The following is a 24,494-nucleotide window of genomic DNA, read 5'->3' on the forward strand; positions in this document are numbered from 1 at the left end:
AATGGTGTTCTAGGATAACTGCAAGATCCATTTTCTTCACAGAAGGAAAAGCCAGAGTTGTAAATTAAGTAACTATTCACTGTTATATACCTAATTTTCAAACTACACTCATCTTCAAACGAATTGTAATATTTTTGAATCGAAAACTAGAAAAGATAATATTTATCTACTTTATTCCTAGTATAGGTTCTCATTATAAACTAAGTAAATAGAAAAGATCAGTCTCCACTAAAAAACAAAAGTTCTCTTGTAAACAACAAAATTAAAAAAGTTAATATATCTTTAAATATAAGTTGCATTATAAAATATAACTTATAAATACATTTTTAATCATCTAAATTAATAGTACTTAAAATGTTCACTTTATTGTGAGAAGTTATCTGTACAAAAATAAAATACAATATTTTATTATTTTTGAAAACTTAAAATAAACTAAAATATATATAAATTCTTCATATAAACTTACTTTGCTCAAATTTATCAAATTTTTAGAATCTTCTTAAAAAAGTATATAGAAACATGTTCCTTAGTACAAACAAGTACTTCCACTATTTTAAGTGTTAGACAATCATGATAAGGATTAACTATAATTCTTTTTGTAGTGAATGCAGACTCTGTACTACTATTGAAATGGGAATGGATAACACCTCCTCAACCATGCTCACAAGGATAAAAAATCTAGTAGAGTTGAGTTTCAAGCAATGTAAAATATTAAGTTCAACTGACTTTATATAAGGTTAAAGATCATCTCTCAAATCTTTATCAAACTCTGATATATAATCAAATCTATATTTTATAAATTGGGATTCTTTTTTTCTACTTTGAGAATCTCCTCAACACTTTGATATTGTTAATAAATTGTTTTTAAATATGACAATAATTTTTATTTCAATTCACTGCATACTAGATTCAAACATATATAAATGAAGTAATTAATAAAATTCAACTTACTTCTAAGATCAAGCACAACAACAATCAATACTAAGATATTAATTTCATTAAGATTTCTCCAATATTTTTCATTCTTACCCTTCATCATCATTGTCATCAATATTATGTTCACATCACTATTCTCAAAATATTGTCGAATATTTTTATCAAATCCAAATACCTCATTCGTATACACATGACTCGTGACATAAGAAAAATAAAAAATGTGTATGGTAAAGTCATAAAATATCTTTAGAAATAGTATAACAGACCTCTGATATTTCTAATCATTTTCTAATGGCACACCGTTATATTTTTGGTCATGTCAACACCAATCTTTTTTATTTTGCATATTTAGCCAGACAAAGACATATTATACTTCAAGCTTATTTTTAGCATTAAATAAGTTGAATTCCACCTAGTTTCAAGGTCAAGACAAACAATACCTTTATAAGAAATTTTCTCTTATTCAGCACATGTCTTAAATCTAGCAAATCTAGTCAGAGAAGATTTCACATATTTAAATGCACTCTGAATTTTTGAAATTGAATAGTTGATCTCTTTTGAGCTATTATTCACATTCAAACTTAATATATAAATACAACAATACACATGAACTTAATATCCTTCTTTTGAGGTACTGGACTCCAACATCATTTGTTATAACATTATCCATAGTGATACTAAGGACTCGTTTCAATTCCTAATTATTTAAACAAGTCTCAACATGTTTAACAACGAGTTACTCTAAATGATCCATTATTTAAGTCAAATTCAAAATTTTATTTTGAAGTTTCCAATCATTGTCAATAAAGTAAGTTATTAAACTCATGTAATTTAAGTTTTGAAATAAAGTCCATGTGTATGTAATTAAGCAAACCCTCTCACATTGTTTTGATAGAAAACAAATTTTAACTTGAGTTACTATATTTTATATCTCAATATAGTTAATATTTTGAATGATACTAAATTTATAAGAGAGAACAATTTTTTTTTCTCTTGTTTAAGTGGAATACCATTGTTTTGGTAATCACTTGTTACTTGAGTGATGAAATTTTCAAAAGAAATATTTTTTTTACATCTCTTTCTTCAAATCTCGCATCATAAGAAAATTGTTATATGAACATAATTTCAACACTACTTAGACTTTTAAAGAGAATATATAAAGAGAAACAATAATTTAAAAAGAGAGAGCATAATTTAACATTTAATTGTTCTCATGTAAATTTGTCATAAAAAAAACATGTGTTTCTTTACTTTAAACTTAAAGGACACTAAAATAATACTTATAATAAAAAATTAGTCCTAACCCTCCATTCAATCCAAAAACAGTATACGCCAATTAAACCATAATTTCGTGCATCACAAATTTAAATGAAATGTCTTTCTAATATAAAATATAATATCACTTCTCAACATATTTAAACTGAACTTAAGTAAATGTAAAAAATACATGTTTAGAATTAAGCGACTTTATCTTAGAAAGAACAATTTGAGTATTCATTAGGTTATGTGTTTTAAAAACATTAAACTACACAACAAATATACCTGCTTGCTTATATTATCTCCATATTCCTCTTTTTTAGTTGATTGAGACAACTTGAATATGTATAATTTTCAAACTCCGAGAAAAAAAAATGTAGATAATCAGTTGTAGAAAATAAAAACTTACACCAATAGTTTATCTTGATAAATTCAATATCTTCTTCTAAACAATATAATGTATTGATAAAGAAATTAACTAATCAACTTAAAATTTAGACAGAAAGTTTTTATGATTTAAAATATTTTGTTAGAGTGGGTAATTACTTTTTAAAACTATTTACAAATTTGTCATTCTTCATTTATTGCGAAATTATATATGTATGGGTTGAGTCATAATTTGGTGGAAGGAGATATTTACTTCATATGCTTTGGATATCTATTTTATTTGATAATTTGTTATAGGATAAACATTTAGCAAACTTATTTTTTTGAATTATGTGTTGTTATTTTTGTGATTGTACATATTAAACTTTGGATAAGTTTAACATTTATGATAAAGACTTTGGAGTATATTAAGCGTTGAAAATGAAATTAACCGGTAAAGAATTAATTAGTTTTTAAATTATACCAAACTTACTAAATTTAACATATTCAGTGAATCTGTCAAATCAATTATTATGTTTATTCAATTTAATACTCATAAATTATATCAAACAAAATAAGTTTTACACAATATTGGCTTCTCAAACTAAGTAAAAATGTTTTAAAGTTAATTTAGCATACACTTAACTAAATTTTAATCAAAATATGAATTTGAACTTGGAAATCTATCCCCGTCACATAAAACTCCAGTCAAAGTATACTTAGGTCATGTTTAGTCTTTAAATAACGTTTTAAAGTTGAAGGTTAAAAATCTAAAACAAAAGTGTAGGGTGTTTGGCAATTTGAGCTTAAGTTTACTAACAACTTAAAATTCCGTTTCAATTAGTTTAGGGTAAACATTAGAGAAATATTAAAATATGCTTACTTTTTCTCTTTTTTTCTTCTCATAAAAAAAATAACATGTAATTGAATTTTTTTTCAAATATATTTTACTCAAAATGATTTTTTGAGGAGAAAACAAAATATGTATATAGACATATAATTTATTATTAGTTAATTTTCTATATTTGAAATGTGTATTTTCAGTTTCTACACATAATATTATTTATTTCTAGTCAGTATATTAGAAAAATTGTGGAATAGTTTAGGTGTTGCAATAAAGAATATCATTTGGGACCACTTGTGTTGGCAGATTGAAGACCATTTATTTTCAAATGCTCTATGTAGCTTGGTGGTGCTTCTGAGTTTTTTTTTTCTCCTTTTTTTTTTGTTAGGATAAAAAAGATAACATTTTAAAACTTGCAAAAGCTAATAAAATGGATTTTAAAGGCAATTATTATAGGATAATATTTTTTATACACAATAATATGATAATATATCTTGCAAACAACTTTGTAGAAGAACCGTGAACATTGCAACTTCATTAACCCAATTTTTTTGTTCTTTTAACTTATTGTCATTGTTGACTATTTTTCCTTTTTTTTAATATCCATTAACAATACATATTACTCTATATTGTAAAACTTTAGAGATATAAGCTTTCTACAAAAAGTGGTGTAATTTGAGTTTAAAATTATGAAAATGGTACATTTTTTTTAAATTTAACTTAAAGTAAGTCGTGCTGTGTTTATATAATTTCATAATAAAAAAGTAAATTTAATTAATATAATTTCATTTACATTCATTTGAAATTGTGTGAATTTATGATATAAAAGTACCTTGTATAAAACTTTGTTTAAAAATGATCATTGAATTATTTATTTTTATTACTCAAAACAAAATTGTGGCACGCTTGAATGACTTTAATTGGCTTAGCATTATACTAAAATTTTAGTATAATTATAAGACTTTTTTTTAATGAGATTGTTTTAAAGTTTTATGTTTTATACACGAGTTTTGTGGATGAACATTTTACTAAAATTATTGGTTGACTGTAGTCTACAAAATTTGACAAACTTTGGTTTTCTTTGTTACTTAATTTGGAATATAAATCTTTTAAATAACAATAAATTATAAACAATCTCTTATTTCCTCCATCATTCGTTACCACAATACTCATTTATGTTAAACACCATGTCATCAAAATAAAAAAAACAAAACACCTAAATCTCGCGTGAGTTTTTATTTTATTTAAGTGATTAATTGTCACATCATAACACTAAGGCTGTGTTCGCATGAACAGAATTTACTGTTCATGCGAATTACAGGGCGATGAATTGAAAGTGAACTGTGTTCGTTTGACATGATTTGGAACGATGGAATTAAGATGATTTGCGAGATATATGACTTTTTATGATCTTTGCATAATGCGATGATTTGCGATGATTTAAAATAAAATATCATGTATGCCCTCGCTCCTTTGTAAAAGTATGTCCTTGCTGCTTTGTAAAATACATAAAACGTACAAAAGGAATTCCTTGAGAAGTGAAGGGATGTATTCGGTTACACGTCCATGTATTCGGTTACACCACACTCATTCAATTTTCTTTTTCATTTTTCACATGGGACGCTGCTTTCACCCTCTCCACTCCACCAAGCACTTTTTCCCATCATTACTTTCTTTCTTGATTTTTATTTAGTAGTTCTTATTATGCCTTTTTGTCTGTTTGTGTTTTTTATTCAGTAAATTAAGACTAGAAGAATACCCAAAATGAATCCTAAAGTTTGTTGCTTTAATATTTCTTTTCGGAATTATATTGATAGTTTTTTTCTGTTTTTTTAATCTTATGTTTATTTGATGCTAGGGTAAATAATATTACAAAAATATAACAATTAAAAATAAATTCATTTTAATAAAATTCAATTTTTGTACAATATTAAAATTAATTTTAATAATTAATATTAATTTTTTACTCTCTATAAACATTTTTACAATTAAATATAACATTAATAATTATTATTTCATATTAATTTAATAACTAGGGATATTTTGGTAATCTTTAATTTTTATCAATTAAACAAAAATTTTTAATCAGTCACATCAATCAAATTCTACACTAATTCTCACAAACTTTACTTCCAAATCCACTCTCAATTAACCACAAATCCACTCAAAAAAACAACAAAAAAATTACCCTCAAATCCACTCAAATCCATTCAAATCATCTCTCCCAAATCATCTCCCCCAAATCACTCCAAACGAACACAGCCTAAAAGATATTACTATCAATTAAAAAATAACCTTGAAGTAGGAACTTGAGTAGAATTATTAAGAATTACCAATTGGATTGTGAAGTAAAGAGATGAGTCAAGAGATTGAAAGGAGTTTGTGTGAGTGGGCAGTTGAAATGACACACCATCAGTTGTTCAACAATATCACATAATATCTACTCTTTATATATATATATATATATATATATATATATATATATATATATATATATATATATATATATATATATGATAATGATATTTTGAAAATATTTTTCTAATAATATTTTAACATTATCTACACGTCATTCTGTGATTGGTCCATGTATATATGATAATGATACTTTGACAATATTTTTCTAATAACATTTTAACATTATCTACATGTCATTACGTGATTGGTCCATGTTAGTGTTTATGATTATTATTATTGATTATGGAGTAATTTTGGACCAATCACAGAATGACACGTAGATGATATTAAAATATTAAAAAAAATATTGTCAAAGTGTCATTATCTATATATATATATATATATAAGTTAAAAAAGTTCATTTACCAATTTTAAAGTTAAAAAATAAAAGGTTTGAAAGTGAGATTGATTTAATGTTTTCTCTTGATTGTTGATATTTGTGATTTACTTAAATTAGTATCAATATGACAATATCTATTATTATGTTGTCTTATTCCATTGTCATTATATCCATACATAATTCAGTATTAAATAATAAAGAAGACCAAAATAGGAAGCAATTTAAGTAATATTTCATATTCAGGGTAAAAATTCAGGAATTGAAAGATTGAAACAGCATACTATTTATATGAAAACAATAACTCAGACACAAAACTGAATAACTTGCAAATTGCCACAGACAAATATGGGTTCTCAGATTTAAAGATTAAAGCATTATAATTACAAAAGTATTTTATTTAACGACTAAAACTTCACAAAAAAAACATTTAAATCAATAGCAATCAGACTAATTAAAAGAACAACACTTCTAGCAGGAAAAATGTTATTTTGGTAGGTATAATTAAGAATTAAGTACAAAATAAGCATTATATCGAAAAACTCAGCTTACTCCCCTGAGCTTATACTTCTAAAACAACTATTATAAATATTAATAAATTTTTGTTATAATATATAGTGATTTATGATGATGTGAATGTAAAAATAGTATAAGATGTGAGTATACAGAGAAAATAGGAAGAAGAGAAAAAAAAAAGTAATGATCTATTCATAATATAACCCATAGATCCTATTTCTCTCTCCGACAAGGTCTCAATTTTAAAAAAAATAAAATAAAGAGGAAGAAGCGGAAGTGATTACTTCGACTTCCCTGTAAAACCCTAATATCTTCAATCCTATATTATTTAATTTTCTGTTTCTCTCTCTAAAAGCCAACTCTCTCTCTCAAGAACGTCAAATCTCGATCCCTCCCTTTCCCTGCAAGATCCGGGGTGGTTCCGATTGCGCAACAGGGTTTGGTTTGGGCGGGTCCGTCAAGGCTGGCGGGTATTGGGGAGAAGTAAATGGCGGATCCGGCCGGAATCCGGCTCCGCGAGAGGTGCGAGCGTGGTGTTGCGGTGGAGGCGTGGTTGATAGGGTTACAGTCTGGTGACGATTGCCAAGAGTGAAGCATGCTGAGCGTGCTGCGCGTGCACCTCCCTTCTGATATTCCCATTGTAGGCTGTGAGCTCACGCCTTACGTGCTCCTACGCCGACCTGACAAGACCGTTACCACCGACGATGTCCCCGAAGCCGCCCCGTTAGATGGTCATTTCTTGCGCTACAAGTGGTTAGTTCTGCTGGTCTATCATTCCTCTCCTTTCTTGTCTGAATTCTCAGTTTTTTTTTACACAACACTGTCTGTTCCTATTTGTTACCTAAGTGGTGTTTCCTTACCTGTCAGGTTTTTCTTTGTTACTCTTAGTTGGTTGATACCTGAGTTTCAATGTGTGCGTGCTTTTGAATTTCATGTTACTAAAATCAAGAGTGAAGTGTGTATGCTCCTAGACACTTGTTGTTGAATGTGTAATAGCAGGTTATTTTTGCTCTCTTTTAATGTTTACTTGTATTTTGGTCCAATTTGGGTTGACTTTTCGATTTTTTGTGTGCATATTTTGTGGTGATTAAATTAAGCACATTATGGTTATCCAGCAGGTTTTATTATTGCCTTATAAATTACGGGGATAGTTCAGGTTGTTCTATTAATTTTGTGTCTTTTGATGTCTCCATTTTGCATTTTGACCGAAGTAGAAGTCTGAGAAAAAAAATATTGAGGCAGTGGATTATGTTGAAAGAAGTTTTTTTTTTTCTTTGGTGGTCTCATGGTTACTTGGGTTCTGTCTCCTTTACCATTTTCGTGTAACTTGTCTTGCTTATTCATTGATGTTAATTGATTTGATTATTCAAATTTTCAAGGATAGTACTGAATTCTATTAGGCTGTGATGTATGGCTTGTTTATAGTTCGTTTTTGGATCTAGTCTTTAGAAGTATCAGTCTGCACAGGTGTTCATTCACAAACTTGAAGTCTGCACTTGGAATGCTATAACATATTCCACTTTCTCAATAAATCACTATCCAAGTAAAGTTTTATTCAGAAGCTCCCTATGCAAAATAATGAATTTCCCTTCCATCATTTCGTATGTGATTATTGCGATTTCATGTGTGTAAGAGAGGACAATGTATGTAGGTTTAATCAATCTGTTTGGGATGGCATCTCTGGTGGTGTTTTTTGCTGATGAATAGACATTGCCTAATGTATCTGGTCCAGTTATAATGTTAGTCGTGTGTTTGTTTGATACGTGCTTTGTATGTAATTCTAATTCATAATTTGGTATGATGTGTTTGGTGTTATCTGTTTTTTCACCTTTTTTTTGAAGTTTGGACATTTATAGAACTATCAAAGTTATTCCATTATTACCCTAAATTGGATAATTATTGAAAGAGTTTTGTTAATATTATTAGGTGGATTTTGCTTAAATAATGGTTTGATAATTTTTTATTACGAAGAGCACTTTGATCCCTATTTACTACCTACCTTTATGTAATTTTTCGGTTGAGCTGATGCAGATCTAAGTATTGATCCTTTTTTGCTTCTATCATTTGACATATGTTTGGTAATCTATGGAAGGTATCGTGTACAGAGTGATAAAAAGGTTGCTGTTTGTAGTATACATCCATCTGAGCAGGCCACACTGCAGTGCCTTGGTTGTCTAAAGGTTAAGGTACCTGTTGCCAAAAGTTACCACTGCACTCCAAAGTGTTTTTCAGATGCTTGGCAGCATCATCGTGTCTTACATGATCGTGCTGCAAGTTCAGGTAATGAAAATGGAAACGAGGAAGAAGAGTTATTTGGGCGATTTAATAATTCTGGATCTGGATCAATCAACACCACCTTATCTTCCTCTGCATCAAGTGCTAGCTTGACAAACGGGTCTGCACCTGTTTATCCAGCAGCCATTACACAACGAAGTGGTGGTGAAACTTGGTTTGAAGTTGGACGATCCAAGACGTATACGCCAACAGCTGATGACATTGGTCATGTCCTTAAATTTGAGTGTGCTGTAGTTGATGCAGAGACTAAACTTACTGTAGGGCATGCTAGCACTCTACTAACATCCCGTGTCATTCCTGCCCCCTCGCCCAGCCCACGTCGAATAATACATGTTGAGGGGATGGGACATTTGGATGCTGATGCACGCATTACATCATCAGGAACATTTACTGTTCTATCATACAACATATTGTCTGATTCATATGCCTCAAATGATCTATACAATTACTGCCCTTCATGGGCTCTTTCCTGGCCATATCGCAGGCAAAATTTGTTACGAGAAATAGTTGTTTACCGTGCTGATATTATTTGTCTTCAAGAGGTATGCAAATGCTCTTTTGGCTATGATTTCATTGGTCAATACTTCTAATAACACTACTGATCTTCAACTCATTTATTTCCAAATTTTCTTTTGATAGTCATGTTCAATTTCAAATGGTTTATATATAATAAGGCTTTATTATGGACTTGGGGACATGAAACAAGGTTGCCACCTGTACTAATATTTTATTTTGAACGTTGATTGCTACTGGTTTTGAATGAATTTTAAATAATTAGGATTTGAATTGCCATGCTTTTACATGGGTAGATTTCATTTTTTTTTTTGGGGGGGGGGGGGGGGGGGGCGCGTTGTTGTTGCTGGAAGTGGTACATGTTCTAGTGAATGCATTATATTCAACATTCTAATAATTTCTATTGGATGACATGCAATCTTTATTTCGCCAGGTTCAAAGTGATCATTATGAAGAATTTTTTTCTCCTGAACTGGACAAACATGGCTATTATGGTCTTTACAAAAGGAAAACAAATGAGGTTGTTAGAGTATTCTGATTTATTATGGTTTGATTCATCATTTTTTAAATTACTTTTTGAAGTTAAGACGTTTGTGGTCGGTTTGCAGGTATATAGTGGCAACATGAATACAATTGATGGGTGTGCAACATTCTTCCGTAGGGACAGATTTTCACATGTGAAAAAATACGAGGTTGAAATTTTTGTGTGTATCAGTGTATATGCCAGTTCTCTTTGGTTTGTACGCAACATAAAGCGATATCTGCTTGTTTACAGGTTGAATTTAATAAGGCTGCACAGTCTTTAACAGATGCTGTGATTCCAACCACTCAGAAGAAAACTGCCTTGAATAGACTGGTTAAGGTAGCTTATTGCACTAAAGATTGCATGTTACTTTGAAATAATGATTCTCTTATTGTGTAGTCCTTACCAAGTTTTCTATTCATTCTTAGGATAATGTTGCATTAATAGTTGTTTTAGAAGCAAAAGTTAACCAGCCTGTTGACAATCCTGGGAAAAGACAGCTTCTTTGCGTGGTAAATTCTTACTTTTACTTTATTTGTTTCAACCAAGATGGTCTTGCATACGCTTACCATCAAGGCCCATACTTTATATCTATGTTGTACGCCTTTTGTTTTCCCAGCGCGCTCTCTTCTTAGTCATGCATTGTTATAACAGTTCATTTTGTAATATTTGTTTATGGCTTTTTGTCTTAAGCAGCTTTTGGTTTATTATTTTTAGGATGATGGTTGTTCTGATACAAGAACTCTTGATTTTCTTTTTACATAAATTAAGTCAAAATGTATAATGTAATCTGTTATGGTTTAGTTTTTTTATTTTTATTTTTTAAATCATCATTGGATCTATTTCTTTATTTCGTATAAAGATATGCAATATTTCACTCGTCCCTGTCTGTGAGTTTGGGTTAAATTACTTTTTTAGTAACACAATCTCTATTACTTAGTCATATATTGCTTGTGATTTTAGGCAAATACACATGTAAATGTTCATCAAGATTTAAAGGATGTCAAACTTTGGCAGGTAAGTAATTTCTTTTGCTTCTTCATATTGAATAGTGTGCTTATTTGGAACATGACACTTATGAATTTCCTCTTCTTTTTAGGTGCACACTCTTTTGAAAGGATTGGAGAAAATTGCTGCTAGTGCAGACATTCCAATGTTGGTTTGTGGGGACTTTAATTCAGTTCCAGGAAGGTCTGTTTACTTTCTGGTTATATTGTTTGTTGTTCTGCAAGGGTCTTTTATTATTGTCAATAATTTGTTTCTTAAAGTTATATTCTTATTTTTCTGTAGTGCTCCTCATGCACTTCTTGCAATGGGAAAGGTAGACCCATCCCATCCTGATTTAGCTGTTGACCCACTTAATATATTGCGTCCTCACAGCAAGTTGGTTCATCAGTTGCCACTGGTAATGTATTGAAGAATTGCTTATATATTATGTATTTTCCTCGAAATGGTTGTTCCTGATTTTAGTTGTTTTTTTTTTCTGGTTGTGGATTTATCTCAATTTTAGGTCAGTGCATATTCATCCTTTGCAAGAACAGTTGGTCTTGGATTTGAGCAGCATAAACGGAGACTAGACAATGTAACAAATGAACCTTTATTCACTAATGTAACCAGAGATTTTATTGGCTCTCTAGATTACATATTTTACACAGGTGTGATATCTTGCAATGATGTTATTAATTTGATCAACTTAACATCCTGGTCATTTGTTTACAGTTTATGAAGTGACGTCTTTTTGTGGTTTCAGCGGATTCATTGGTTGTGGAGTCATTGTTGGAGCTATTGGATGAGGAGAGTTTGAGGAAAGACACCGCACTTCCTTCTCCTGAATGGTCTTCTGATCATATAGCTCTGTTAGCCGAGTTTCGCTGCTGCAAGAATAGATCTAGGCGATGACTTAAGGTGCCATCATCTCTTCCTTTACCATCTTTTATTATTATTATTATTTTATATTTTCTTCTTTTGTGCTTGATTAGTGATAGTAGTTATCATCTTTCTGGAAATTTTGGTCTTGTGGCCTTGCTGTTTGACACATTGTTTGTCTGATGACCTTGCTGTTTGACACATTGAAGTATAAAAAAATAATGGATGATTCCACGGCTGAGATTAGGGCAGCAAATTACTTTCGAGGGATGCTCATTAAGGAGAGAATAATTTTGACAATTTAGGGACAATGTCATGAACCTTGTTATAATTTTCTGAATTGGTTCGGAAATAATTCCTTATGATCTGATCTGTGTCAACAATTACTGAATTGGCAGGGAATTTGATAATGATTTTTTCTTTCGTACTCTGGAATTTGTTTTCCTAAATGGGACCAGATGTTGTAGGTTCATTAAAGGGAGATGATGAAAATGCCTGAAGTCCAAAATAATTATATATAGGAGTCTTTTGTTATGGGTCCCAACAACTTCAAGCGATGCATGCATTGATAAAATAATACTGCAGTGTATATGATACTGAAAAATAATTTGTCCCCTGGTATTGAAAAATTTCCATTCAGGCATGTTGGCAATTGTTGAATTAAATGATTCTAGATGTTTTCACCATAATAAGGAGAATACGTTTTTGCATCTGCTATACTTACCTTTCTGCTGTATTGCTGACTGCACTTTATAGAAGTGCTGGTTGTAGTTTGTGTTTTTCGGTCTTTGATACGTATTACAGTTTAAGTCGGTGTGTTTTCTTTATGCCTAGACCTAAATATGCCTTCGTCCTTTATTCACGAGGTTCTCCTTTTTGTGTAGGTCGGATCCAGAGAGGCACAATGAAAAGCGTCGAAAGAAATGTTTGATTGATGATAAGTTATTGTAAAAGTGGTAGATCATACGTTGTCTTTTTTCCAGGTATCTCCTTGTGGGGGTCTTGAAATGATCTGCTTTGTATCATGTAACCTTTGTCATAGAAAAATTATGATAATGCCTTATTTTCGCCCACATCTTGCCCAATCGTTTTCCTTATAAAGTAAATCTTCTACGTTCGTTTCTATTGGGTTTCTAAACATGTATCAATTATCTAATCGCCCCATCTCAAGCCCCCCTTCCAATCATGTGGCTGATTAGCCTTGGTCTTCAATATCTCACTACTGTAGCTATAATATTCACAGTTTAGGTTGTTTTGCATATGCAATGATCATCATAAAATTGACAAATTCAAAATGGTGTATTGATATAAAAAAGAAAGTGGTCGCGACTCACGATAATACTTGACAGTGCTCCTTACCACTAGATTTAATTTAATTTTACCTCCTAAGTGTAATTTTTTATTACTTTTGTTCAATCAAAAGTTATTAAATGAGTTTGGCTGTCAGTTGTTACTCAAAAGTAGTTTAAGTCTTACGTGAACATCATCTAGAGTGAATTGTTGAGAGCATTATTCATTCTTAGTGGCATATATATGTATTTATTATCTTTTAAAAATTGTTTCTAATCTATTGTGCAGCTTTTATAAAGCCTTCCTTTTTGGATTTTCTAGTTTTTATCATTTTGGTTCTGGATTTCTACCCTTGGTTTTAGGTTTTTTCCTTAGTTCTGGACTTTTCTACTTAATGTGTCTTCTGCACTTGAAATTGTTTATCTAGTTCATGTTATTTTTTTTAGCACTTGTTATTGTAGTGGTTAAATTCAATTGAAAAAAATTACTTGCTTTGGTGTACTTTAGTGGAGTTATGGTTCAAGGAAACCATATATGCATGACCATTGGAATTATATTAATCAGTTATTCCCACTGAAAGTAAATTTCAGTGGTAAAAGTTTGACTTCTAGCCATTTGTTCTACTGCAGTGAGTTTGAACTTAGAGATACTTATATCCACCAATGCATTTTGTTCTTTTTTGAAGCTCAATTTTCGGTATTTAATGTCTTTTTTATGCAATTCAAAGAATAGACCAATCATGATGTGAATAGAGTCGTCATGATATGACATTGGTGTGGCCGACTGATATAGACAAAAAAAAACTTGGTAAGTTTGTATGGTGTTGATTAAAGATCTGCAACAATCATATACCCACCATACCAGTGGAAATAGATAACAAGCATGCATCTATCATAATCATATAAAACTGTTTTTTCAAAAGATAAGGAAAAACAGTATTCGTACATGGTCTGAGTAAAATAATCAATATTCAATTCAAATGTTTCCTCGAATAATTTTTTTTTATGTTCATCGTATAATGGACCAACAATTTTCAAAATATTAAGAATCTTTCTTTAAAAATTTGTCTTCTCTATTGCATCCAATAATCTTACATCGGAATTGAGATTTAAGATAATTTAAAAACTTATTTTTTCTTCTATCTTCTAAAATGTTGATAAAACTATTATAGAATTTCATACTTTAAAGTTGATAATATTTCATATATATATATATATATATATATATATATATATGTATAATTAATCGTAATGATATCATTTAACGAATTTGAAAAGACGAATTATTAATCTTATAAGTTTTTTAATAGAGATGACTAGTCATTTCTCTTATATATGTGCATATCCAATAAATTCATATTGATTAGAAGTGGAGGCTTAAGCCAATTTAAAAACTCTTTTCCTTTTTATCCTCTTTTAGATACAAAACCATAATAAAATCTCAAGTAACAAACTTTGAATATACAGTTATTGACTCTAAAGGTTCAAAATATAAAAATTATCACAAACAAGTAATCTCAAATGGAACAATTAACATTATCGGTTAAATTGTAATAATTTTAAGTAAATGAACTGTGCACAATTGGATTGAGTAATTATTTTATCGCCTCTCAAAATTGAATAGTTAAAAATTTGGTTAATAATGATTTAATAATTCATTATGTATGTCTCTTGCATATTAGTTTATGTTGCTGATTAAAAAAAAAAGTTTACATTCTTGTTCTACACGTGTATCTTTTGGTTATATTAATGCAAATTCTTTATTGCATTAATTCCTAAGTTATACTTTCGACTAACATTACTATTTCTTTAATCAAGTGAATTGCGAAATTTAACTTCTATTTAATGGATTCATTAGAAGAAAAAAAAAACTAAATTGATTTGATTCAATAAGAACTCAGGGTTCTAATCACATCTATATAAGAAGAACAATACTCATAAAATATGACTTTGTGGATCAAACAAAAACACGTAAATTTATTAAATAGGATTAGTTGTCGAAAACATTTCAATCAGCATATTTTGCTGAGTTATATTTACTTGCCTTTTTTTTTCACTTCAACGTAAAAAAATTAACATGATTTACTTGATACTACTTTTGTTTTAATTAGGTTGTTTAAAATTAATTTTAAGCTGTTTTTTATCGATGGGTTCATTGGTATGAAAGGGTAATTTAAAACTATTCTGGTCATAAATATTTTTCAAATATTGTTCTAAAGATTTTCTTAAAATATTGGTCTGAACTTCATTTACCATATTTTTATTTTATGAACGAAGAAAGCTAGCGTATTTATTAACATTAGCAATAACAACTCATTTTCTGCATTTGGATTTTTTTTTATTTTAAAAATACTGAGTGAATCATTACGAGATATTAACTGTAATTAAAATTTATAAAAAAAATCAAAATTTTAAAAATATATTTTAATTTGTGTTTGATTTTTTAAATATAAATATATTGAAAAATGAAAAAAAAATAGAACTGTTACATGAATTATTATATATCTTACACAGAACAAAATTATACTTAAAAGTAATTTTGATAAAAAACGGTTCAAGAAAATTTTGATTATGTACTATTGTAGATTAATAAGTTGAAGTTAAAACCGACATTAAGAGACTGAATTTAATTTCGAAATACTGACAACAACTTTAAAATATGTTGCAATATTTTTTAACAGAATGTTTGTACTTTCAATAATTTGTGATTTGTAATTGCAAATCTTATAAAGTAAAGCTGGTTTGTGTTGGGATATGCCAGAATTACGATACATTAAAGTACACAAGTATTTTTCAAAATAAACATATAGAATTAAAAATAATTCTTGCTTTATAAATTGATTTTAAAGGTGAGTTTAGTAAAACGTGGTGAAAAAAGTGTTTAGTAGGTGAGGATAAAATGTTATAAATATCACTTTTTTCGTAAAACGTGATGAGAAAAAAATTTACAATACATTATGTTTTAACCTTTTTAAAGATTAAAAACCTTTCACGATTAATAAAAAGAGGATGTGGTATTAATCAATTGTAAAAATAATATAATAATAATGCTTTTTGATTAAAAAGAAAATAATGTTCACTCCATTTTTCACTTTTTTGTCTCTATCTTGTATTTTTTTTTTCTCCTCAGGATAATTGGTGTTTATAAAGCTTAGATTATTCCAAGAATAAGAAATATGGTTTTTGTTGGGCCAGTAAGTCTAAGCTTTTGGGCCGATGTTTTTATTGGACAGTAGATGGGGGCCATTTGGCAGACGGTGATGATGGTTGAACACGAAGAGGGGTTTGGGGAAGATTGTTGAAGATGAACAAAATTGGCGTCATTCCGTGGATGAGGCAGCAATGGCGGGGCATAGTGAAAGTGCGTTTGAAATGGGTGAAGAACCGAAGCCTCGACCACGTCATCGACAAGGAAACCGATCTCAAAGCGGCCTGTCTCCTGAAAGACGCTATCAACCGCTCTTCCACCGCCTTCCTCACGGCGAAATCCGTGGCAGACTGGCAGAAGCTCCTCGGCCTCACCGTCCCCGTCCTCCGCTTCCTCCGCCGCTATCCCACCCTCTTCCAAGAGTTCCCGCACCCGCGCTGGCCCTCCCTCCCCTGCTTCCGCCTCACAGACACTGCACTTTTTCTCCACTCCCAGGAACTCGCACTCCACCAAGCTCACCAAAACAACGCCGTCGAACGCCTCTCCAAGCTCCTCATGATGACCCGCTCACGCGCCCTGTCCCTCTATTCCCTCCACTCGCTCAAGTGGGACCTCGGCTTACCCGACTCCTTCGAGAAAACCCTCGTCCCCAACTTCCCTAACGACTTCCAGTTTGTCAAGTCCAACGGCGTCGTTTCGCTCAAACTAGCACGATGGCCTGAGGAGTTCGCTGTGTCCGCGCTGCAACAGAAAAACGAGTGTGGGACCCACTACCGGGAATTCAAGCGGGGACAATCGGCGTTGGCTTTTCCGATGAAGTTTCCCAGGGGTTACGGCGCGCAGAAGAAGGTGAGGACGTGGATGGAGGAGTTTCAGAAGCTGCCTTATGTTTCTCCCTATGCTGATTCCTCCAAGATTGATCCCAACAGCGATTTGATGGAGAAGCGCGTGGTTGGGGTTCTGCACGAGCTTTTGAGTTTAACTCTGCACAAGAAAACAAAGAGGAACTACTTGAGGAGCTTGAGGGAAGAGTTGAATCTTCCGCACAAGTTTACCCGGATTTTCACTCGGTATCCCGGCATTTTTTACCTCTCATTGAAGTGTAAAACGACCACTATTACTCTCAGGGAAGGTTACCAGAGTGGGAAACTGATTGACCCCCACCCTCTTGTCCGACATAGAGATAAATTCTACCGTGTCATGCAGACGGGGCTTCTCTATCGCGGGGATGGGTCATTGAAACACGACGGCAACAATTCGTTGGTCGAGAATGATGAGCTAAGAAGTGAGGAATCCGGGGAGGAAGAGGTTGATACGAGTGATGAATTATGTGAGGGTGAATCGAGTGATGAACTCTGCGAGGGTGAAGCGAGGGAATAAAGTTTTTGGGTGCTGAATTCTTTTTGTATGATACGAGCAACGTGTATTCTCTTCAAAGATAATTTATTTACTCCTCCGGTTAGTAGCTCTGCTCCTTACTAACTTGTAACTAGCTTGATTGCTTGGTTCTGTTATTACGTATCAGACTGTAAGGAACCTTTTGAAAAATTTTGAACTGTGATATCTGTCGTGCTATTTTATAGTTGTTCACATAACTGGGAAAAGGGAACATAGTTCTTTTAAGTTAGAAACTTGCAGACATTGAGTAGCAACCAACTCTGTACATTGTTAACCATGTCATACCAACTGGCTTCACCATTTTTGGTTAATGTCTACTACTAGATAATAGTGACATTTTGGTGGTATGGTTGCATCTCTTTGAGAGTTGTGTAGTAGTAAACTTAATTGATTTACATTTCTGCTCAAGTCGGGTTCTGCTTTTATGGATTTGTGTGTCTGCGTTTTTCTTAATTTTTTTGAGAAATAAACCATGCTAGTATGATAGAGAAATGAAATATTTGGTATTCAATTTCACAGTATGATTGAAAACAACTAGGACCCATATTCCTTTATTGATAATGCGAATAGAACTCTACATCCATATAATCTGCTTCATTTCTGTTAAATATATACATACTAGTGCTATGTGGGGGAGAATTGGCTTGTCTGCTGACTATAGCATGCATCATTAAAACAAACTCTAATGAACGAAATTTCTTTTTAATTTAGGTTTGCAGGAAATGTTATAGGAGTGTTAAGAAGATAATTTTTATCAACTAATCATGTTATTGTAATCTTTATTTTTTCCAGTCTGGGTATATGTCAACCAGCAGTTACATTTTGATTGAGTGAAAATTTTGAGTTAACGGATGACAGAAATTGTAGGATATTTTTCTCTGTTGAGAATTTTTGCAACAAGATATTATGGTGCACTAGGTGGTAATATACTTAAGGAGCTTAGAAACCGAAAAAGAAAAAAAAAAACCCACCTCATCTTAACATTGCAATTCATTTTTTCACTTAATCACTTGAATGGCCTTATTCAAAGGAGGGATGACCTCACAGTAAGTAGGATATACGATTTAAGGGCTTTCTTTCTGCACCTCCAACCACTTCCAAATTTTACTTTAATAATGCCCTTCCATATATATATGAGCGTGTGTGTTCATGCCTGTGTGTATGAAATGACATATTTCGTATGTAAAATATGGGGATGCAGAAAGAAAAATTGGAGGTGCATGAAGAAAACACCTTTCGTTTATGAATCTTAAGGACTACATAGGCTTGGACTTTGAATCTAGTAATCAAATCAATAATGAATTTGAGTGGCTTTTTTGTATGAAAGGATTGATGCTGATAATTTATGAAATTCACATGTTTGGCTACCTATATGCGGTACAAGTTATACATGTTGCACTGTATGCTCCAAACTTTTAACAAAATCACCCTAAAATTCTAATCTCCTAAAAACGTTGGGGAAATTATTGAGATTCCTTCATTGTAAATTTCACGATGTTATGAGAAAAAAAAGGAGATATGAAATAATGGCAGTCAGTTGGCCATATCAGATAATGACATTTTTGTTTGTATGCCATTTTATGATGATTCTGCGGTAATTATTCCACATCCTCCATCCTATTTTTTAGTTAGGCGATTTAAAAATATATTTTGGATTAATTTAGAAATGTAATTTAGATTGTATAGTTTTAATGATCTAAACGATTTATGCATTACATAATTTGATACAATTAATATAGAGTCATTTTTTTTCTCTTAAAACCTTAACTTGATATAATTAATATCCTCGCAACTTTATCGCACAAAAAACATTGATTTGATTAAATAAACTGTATAAGTAGATAAATATATAATGAACACAAATTTATCAAAAAAAAAGGTATTCAAGAAGTCAATTATACCTTAAAAAAAGAACTAATGCAAATATATTCTATCTGTAAATGTTTTAAAAAGTAAGGAAATTGAAAAGATTGAATATAATAAAAGGAAGTTAAAATGAAACTAATAAAAATATAATTTGAAAAATTGTCCCACACTATAAAATATCGTAGTTTAAATATAATTCTAAATTTAAAAGACATTATTGCCAAGGGAATAAATAAATCCGAGCTCATTGAAAAAAATAATAAAATGTGGGAAGACACGACAAAATTAAATGTGTGTGGGCCACATGTAATAAAAAGTCAGCCATTCTACAGACTAAAACTACCCTCTTGGTTTCTAGTACTAACATATTTAATTGTTATAGTCAGAAGAAGAAAAGTCGATTTTAATACCAAATATGTAATACTTTTGGATAAAAATATAAGACACTATTTATAGTATTTTTGTTAATAAAAAAAATGAATTCACAATTTCTCCCAATTTGTTCTTTCAATTGTTAATGGTTTGTCACTTTTTCTTTCAATTTTTAAAATTAACACATTAAATTTTCTTACAAGAAATTTAAGTACACAATCATATAAAATTTTGAACTAACAAGTACAATATAGAAAAAAAAATACAAATTTTCCCCGGAAGAAACTTATCTGAATTTTTGGGATATGCTTATAGATGTTGAAGTCGTTATCGCATTAGATTTCCAGCTAATATATGAAATGAATGCGCATTTGTCTGGTGTTAGTGCGAATTGCATAATCCAAAGTATGAAGTGAAGTTTGGAACTGTCCCACCATTTTTTTCTTCATTCTTTTTTCAGCCTTAGCTTCTCCATTTTGTATTTATAAAATTCTGAGCAATAAGTTCATATCCATATTACATTAGTGCGTGAGTTGAAGACACTTAAAATCTTTGCCAAAAAACGAAGAACCAAAAGAAAGCAAAGAAAATGAAAATGGCACCGAACCACCAGAAATGGAATTATGAAAATGGTAGAGGATGTGGACACGTCAACCACATTGCATTGTAGCCATTGCCTCCCTTAAAAGCTCCTTCTTCTCCAGAACATTACTAAATACACCTCCCCACCACACTCTTACTTCTAATCCCACGCGCCTACTCTATTATATTTTTCTTTTTCTATTTTAATATTATAAAGTAATTATTAAGAATTTAGTGTGCTTTGGTTTCCATTTTTCGTTTCTCTGTTCCATACGCATACCATTTGCAATTTGCATCACTGTTGTTAGAAAAGATGCACAGCACGTGACAAGCACATCATGAGAAGAGTGTGAGGAACGTGGATTTCCTCATACCATGGTACTTCCTCCAATCAAAAGAAAACGAAGGCATGGAATAACTGATACAAAGCTGTTAACCTGCGACGATTCCACTGAGTCAAAACCTTTTGAAGAACCAGCGACTGAACCATATCACTTTTTCCAACCATCCAACACTCATTTTATTTACTTTTCCTTCTTAATTTTAAAATTTAAGATATATTTATACTTGTTTTTTCTTTCATCCATTCAAATATATTTATGGATTTTTCAATTTATTGACGATCTTTTAAAAACCTAATCATATATAATAAAATTGTCTCTTTTCTTACAACCTTATTGTTACTGATTGTGTTTATTATTAATCTAAATAGTGAAGTTTAAATAATAGCTATTATATTTAGAATTTTTTATTGATAAGGTTGGGTGGATGGTGTGTGACAGACACGCACTTGTCATGCGTGTATTTAGAAGGTGAAGGTGTTGTTCCTTTTTAAGAAAGAGTGGGAGTTTGTTTGCATACATTACATTTACATACATTGTCCCATTCAACAGCTTCTGTTTTTTTGTGTGTATCTGAGAGAGAGTGTGTGTGATCTGAGGAAGAAGATGGGTCGTTTGGCGACATTATCGGAAGAACCCATAAACGAACAGGAGAAGAGAAGCAGGTCGTGCAAGAAATGGCGGAACTGGAACTGGATAAAGACGCACTTCTTCCACAAGAAACCTGACCTCAAGATCTTACTCAGCGTCCTCGCTTGCCCTCTTTTCCCTGTCCCTCCCCACTCCAAACCCCACGCCCCCCTCAACCAGCTCTCCTCCTCCGCTCAGTATATCATCCAACACTTCACCGCCGCCACCGGCTGCCGCAACCTCCCCACCACCGTCACAAATGTCTTCGCCACCGGTAAGGTCGAAATGTGGGTCGTCGACGACGTCGGCAACACTGGAGTCTCCGAGAGAGGCTGCTTTGTCATATGGCAAATGCTCCCCGACAAGTGGCAGATTGAGCTCGTCGCAGCAACTCAGAAGGTTGTCGCCGGTAGTGATGGCACCGTCGCTTGGCGCCACACCCCCTGGATTGGCGCACACGCCGCCAAAGGCGGCGTCCGTCCCCTTCGTCGCGCCGTTCAGGCAAGTTCAATCGTTAATTTTTTTAAGATTACTCGTCTTCAAGTTCTATAATTTATTTTCTGTGTATTATCAAAATGAACCTGAGAAGGATAGTCTCTTAAAAATTGAAAAAAATAAATACAATTTTAACAGTTAAAACACTACACTTAAAGGACTAAAGATAATTTTAATATATCATCTTAGTCTCTCATAATATATAATATTTAAAAATTAAACTCATTTAAAGAGTTAAAATTAAATTCATCTTAAATGGCTAAAAATGTAATTAAATCAAAATTTAAATAGGGGTCACGCAAAAAGTAAAAGAAAAATTGGCAAGATCATAAACTTTAGTAATCTGAATTGTTTAATAGTTTTTCCATGATCTGTTGTATTAATAAATTACAATCAGTGGCGTGTCCTTGGTTTGTTTGTCTATTTATATGTTGACGATGTTGTTACTAGGTAGCAGTGCTATTTTGTTTCGGGGTAAGTAAGATTTGTTGATATTTAATTCCTATAGTGTTGTTGGTCGTGTTTATCGGATCCGAGTCTCAATCTAGAGAGAGAATTTTAAATTACGGTGGCTCTTGATCGAGCCTTGGCTATGAAAAATAAGAGGTATGAATGTTTAAGCCAATTTAGAAATGAACAATGGAGGGGCATGAGAGAAGGGTTAGTAGTTAAACGAAATATCTGATGTAACTGATGTGCACCACTCCTAATTAAATTAACGTTTTTTGAATTTCCCTTTTGAAATTCATCAATGCTGGTTGCTGGGGGTTTTGGTTCCTTTTAATTAATATTCGAATAATTTTTCCACACATTGTTTTCCTACAAAATTCCCTTCATTTGTTGGATCTAACCACATTCTGCTGTTTCCTTTTCTTATTTATGGAGGGGCCTATGATGATGACCACGTGTGACTGTTTTGGCATGACTTACTTAACTCAAGATTCTCTTAAAGGAAACTCTTCAAATTATAGTGTAACACTGCATTGCAAAGATGTGATTTAGATAAGATCCAAATTAATTCTGTGATGATCAATTCTGTCAAAGTGTAAATCAGAGTTTGGAATTTAGTGGTACGGTCAAATTAGAAAAAAAAAGAAGTACTTTGTAGGGAAAAAGGTGAGTTTGGGTCTACCATGAAGAACTAGGTGATGTGTAGATGGTGATTTGACTTGATCGGCATCTTAAGGTGGTAGTGATGTGAGTGAGTGGCTGTGTGAGTTCCACACCTTTAAACCACAATTTACTTGTACTCTTGCAGGGACTGGACCCATTGGCAGTGTCTGCTGTATTCTGTGCGGCGCAATACATGGGAGAAAAAGAAATCTCAGGCATGGATTGTTTCGTGCTAAAGCTTTCGGCAGATCAGAAGGACCTGGTTGACCGGAGCGACAACACTGCTGAGATGATAAAGCACGTTGCATTTGGTTACTTCAGCCAGAAAAATGGACTACTGGTGCACCTAGAGGACTCTTACCTCACCAGGATTCAATCCCCTGGGACGCACCCCACCTATTGGGAGACCACTATGTCAACAAAAATTGATGATTACCGAATGGTGGATGGCGTGATGATTGCACATGCTGGCCATTCAACCGTGATCATCACAAGGTTCGGGGACAATCTAAAGACTGGCCCTGCCATCACGCGGTTGGAAGAGTCGTGGACCATTGATGATGTTGCATTCAACGTCCAAGGTCTGTCGATGGACTGCTTCATACCCCCCAAAGAACTCAACAAAGACTACCCTCAAGAACATCTAGATTGGAGATCACCCTTGCATACATGATCCATCATCCCACCAAATCTTACTTATAATGCTAACTGTTACTCAACGTATAAAGTATATGTAGATTGCTTTGTAATTGTGTATTACTGATTTTCGTCATATATAACAGATTTGGACTGGTAATTGTGTCTCTCTGCCATGTGATTCGGGGCATCGTTGGTGTCTGTCGGGTATTATTTGTCCGTAGAATGTTGCTTTTTTTCGGTTCCTTGTATTGAATAGGCTGGATTTGTGCCCGGTTTGTTGGGTACCTTTTGGCTGCTTTAGACTGATGTAAAGAACTGTAAAACTCACGTTCTTATGCCAGTTGATTGTCTGATATGTTAGTCACCTTTTTCTTTGTCACAATTTCATGCGAAACGTGTTATGTCAGTAGCTAAAGTTTCAAAGGTTAGTATAAAAGTTTGGTTTAAAGCCTTTATTCTTCCTATATGGGTTTTTCCCAGTTTGATCCTCGATTTATTAGAATCCCCAATTGAGTTCTTAAACTTAAAAGTGTTAATTTGAGTCAATTGAGCCCCTGCTGTTAAATTTAGTTAACGGGTTAAGTTTTTGTATAGGTGGGAGGTTGATGTGTAATTTTTTGAAACGTGGCATGCTGATGTCAGAGTAATGTGCTTGTGAACCTCTCTAATTGTTTTTTCCAATTTTTCATATAGTTACTAGAGTTCATCACG

At 32.2% G+C, this 24,494-nt stretch overlaps 3 protein-coding genes across 4 annotated transcripts; all 3 read left to right on the forward strand.

Annotated features, from left to right (window-relative positions):
* Positions 1–6,890: 6,890 nt before the first annotated feature.
* On the forward strand, positions 6,891–12,983 carry LOC108329392 (carbon catabolite repressor protein 4 homolog 1). The gene is made up of 12 exons (XM_017563570.2): positions 6,891–7,466; positions 8,806–9,550; positions 9,955–10,041; positions 10,130–10,213; positions 10,297–10,383; positions 10,473–10,556; positions 11,008–11,061; positions 11,144–11,235; positions 11,335–11,449; positions 11,555–11,699; positions 11,795–11,949; positions 12,795–12,983. Exons 1-11 carry the CDS (start codon positions 7,309–7,311, stop codon positions 11,941–11,943), a joined length of 1,800 nt encoding a protein of 599 aa, XP_017419059.1. The 5' UTR covers positions 6,891–7,308; the 3' UTR covers positions 11,944–11,949; positions 12,795–12,983.
* A 3,417-nt stretch (positions 12,984–16,400) lies between these two features.
* LOC108327842 (protein WHAT'S THIS FACTOR 9, mitochondrial) lies at positions 16,401–18,594 on the forward strand. 2 transcript variants are annotated; one of them, XM_017561567.2, is made up of 2 exons: positions 16,401–17,805; positions 18,457–18,594. In XM_017561567.2, the coding sequence occupies exon 1, from the start codon at positions 16,504–16,506 to the stop codon at positions 17,725–17,727; it is 1,224 nt and encodes a 407-aa protein (XP_017417056.1). In that variant the 5' UTR covers positions 16,401–16,503; the 3' UTR covers positions 17,728–17,805; positions 18,457–18,594. The 2 variants fall into 2 exon arrangements, with proteins under 2 accessions (XP_017417056.1, XP_052729881.1); XM_052873921.1 differs by having other exon boundaries at positions 18,538–18,594.
* Positions 18,595–21,410: 2,816 nt separating this feature from the next.
* LOC108327028 (uncharacterized) lies at positions 21,411–24,234 on the forward strand. Its single transcript, XM_017560692.2, has 2 exons — positions 21,411–22,037; positions 23,290–24,234. Exons 1-2 carry the CDS (start codon positions 21,513–21,515, stop codon positions 23,815–23,817), a joined length of 1,053 nt encoding a protein of 350 aa, XP_017416181.1. The 5' UTR covers positions 21,411–21,512; the 3' UTR covers positions 23,818–24,234.
* Positions 24,235–24,494: the final 260 nt, after the last annotated feature.

This window comes from Vigna angularis, chromosome 2 (assembly GCF_016808095.1).
Source record: "Vigna angularis cultivar LongXiaoDou No.4 chromosome 2, ASM1680809v1, whole genome shotgun sequence".
NCBI classification, from domain to species: domain Eukaryota; kingdom Viridiplantae; phylum Streptophyta; class Magnoliopsida; order Fabales; family Fabaceae; genus Vigna; species Vigna angularis.

What these genes read in the sequence shown, in the direction of transcription:
- LOC108329392 (XM_017563570.2), top strand. Translation starts at nt 7,309, where the DNA reads ATGCTGAGCGTGCTGCGCGTGCACCTCCCTTCTGATATTCCCATTGTA. An exon ending in ATATTATTTGTCTTCAAGAG is followed by an intron (nt 9,551 to 9,954) that starts GTATGCAAATGC and finishes TTATTTCGCCAG; the next exon opens with GTTCAAAGTGATCATTATGA. An exon ending in AAAGACAGCTTCTTTGCGTG is followed by an intron (nt 10,557 to 11,007) that starts GTAAATTCTTAC and finishes TTGTGATTTTAG; the next exon opens with GCAAATACACATGTAAATGT.
- LOC108327842 (XM_017561567.2), top strand. Translation starts at nt 16,504, where the DNA reads ATGAACAAAATTGGCGTCATTCCGTGGATGAGGCAGCAATGGCGGGGC.
- LOC108327028 (XM_017560692.2), top strand. Translation starts at nt 21,513, where the DNA reads ATGGGTCGTTTGGCGACATTATCGGAAGAACCCATAAACGAACAGGAG. An exon ending in CCCTTCGTCGCGCCGTTCAG is followed by an intron (nt 22,038 to 23,289) that starts GCAAGTTCAATC and finishes GTACTCTTGCAG; the next exon opens with GGACTGGACCCATTGGCAGT.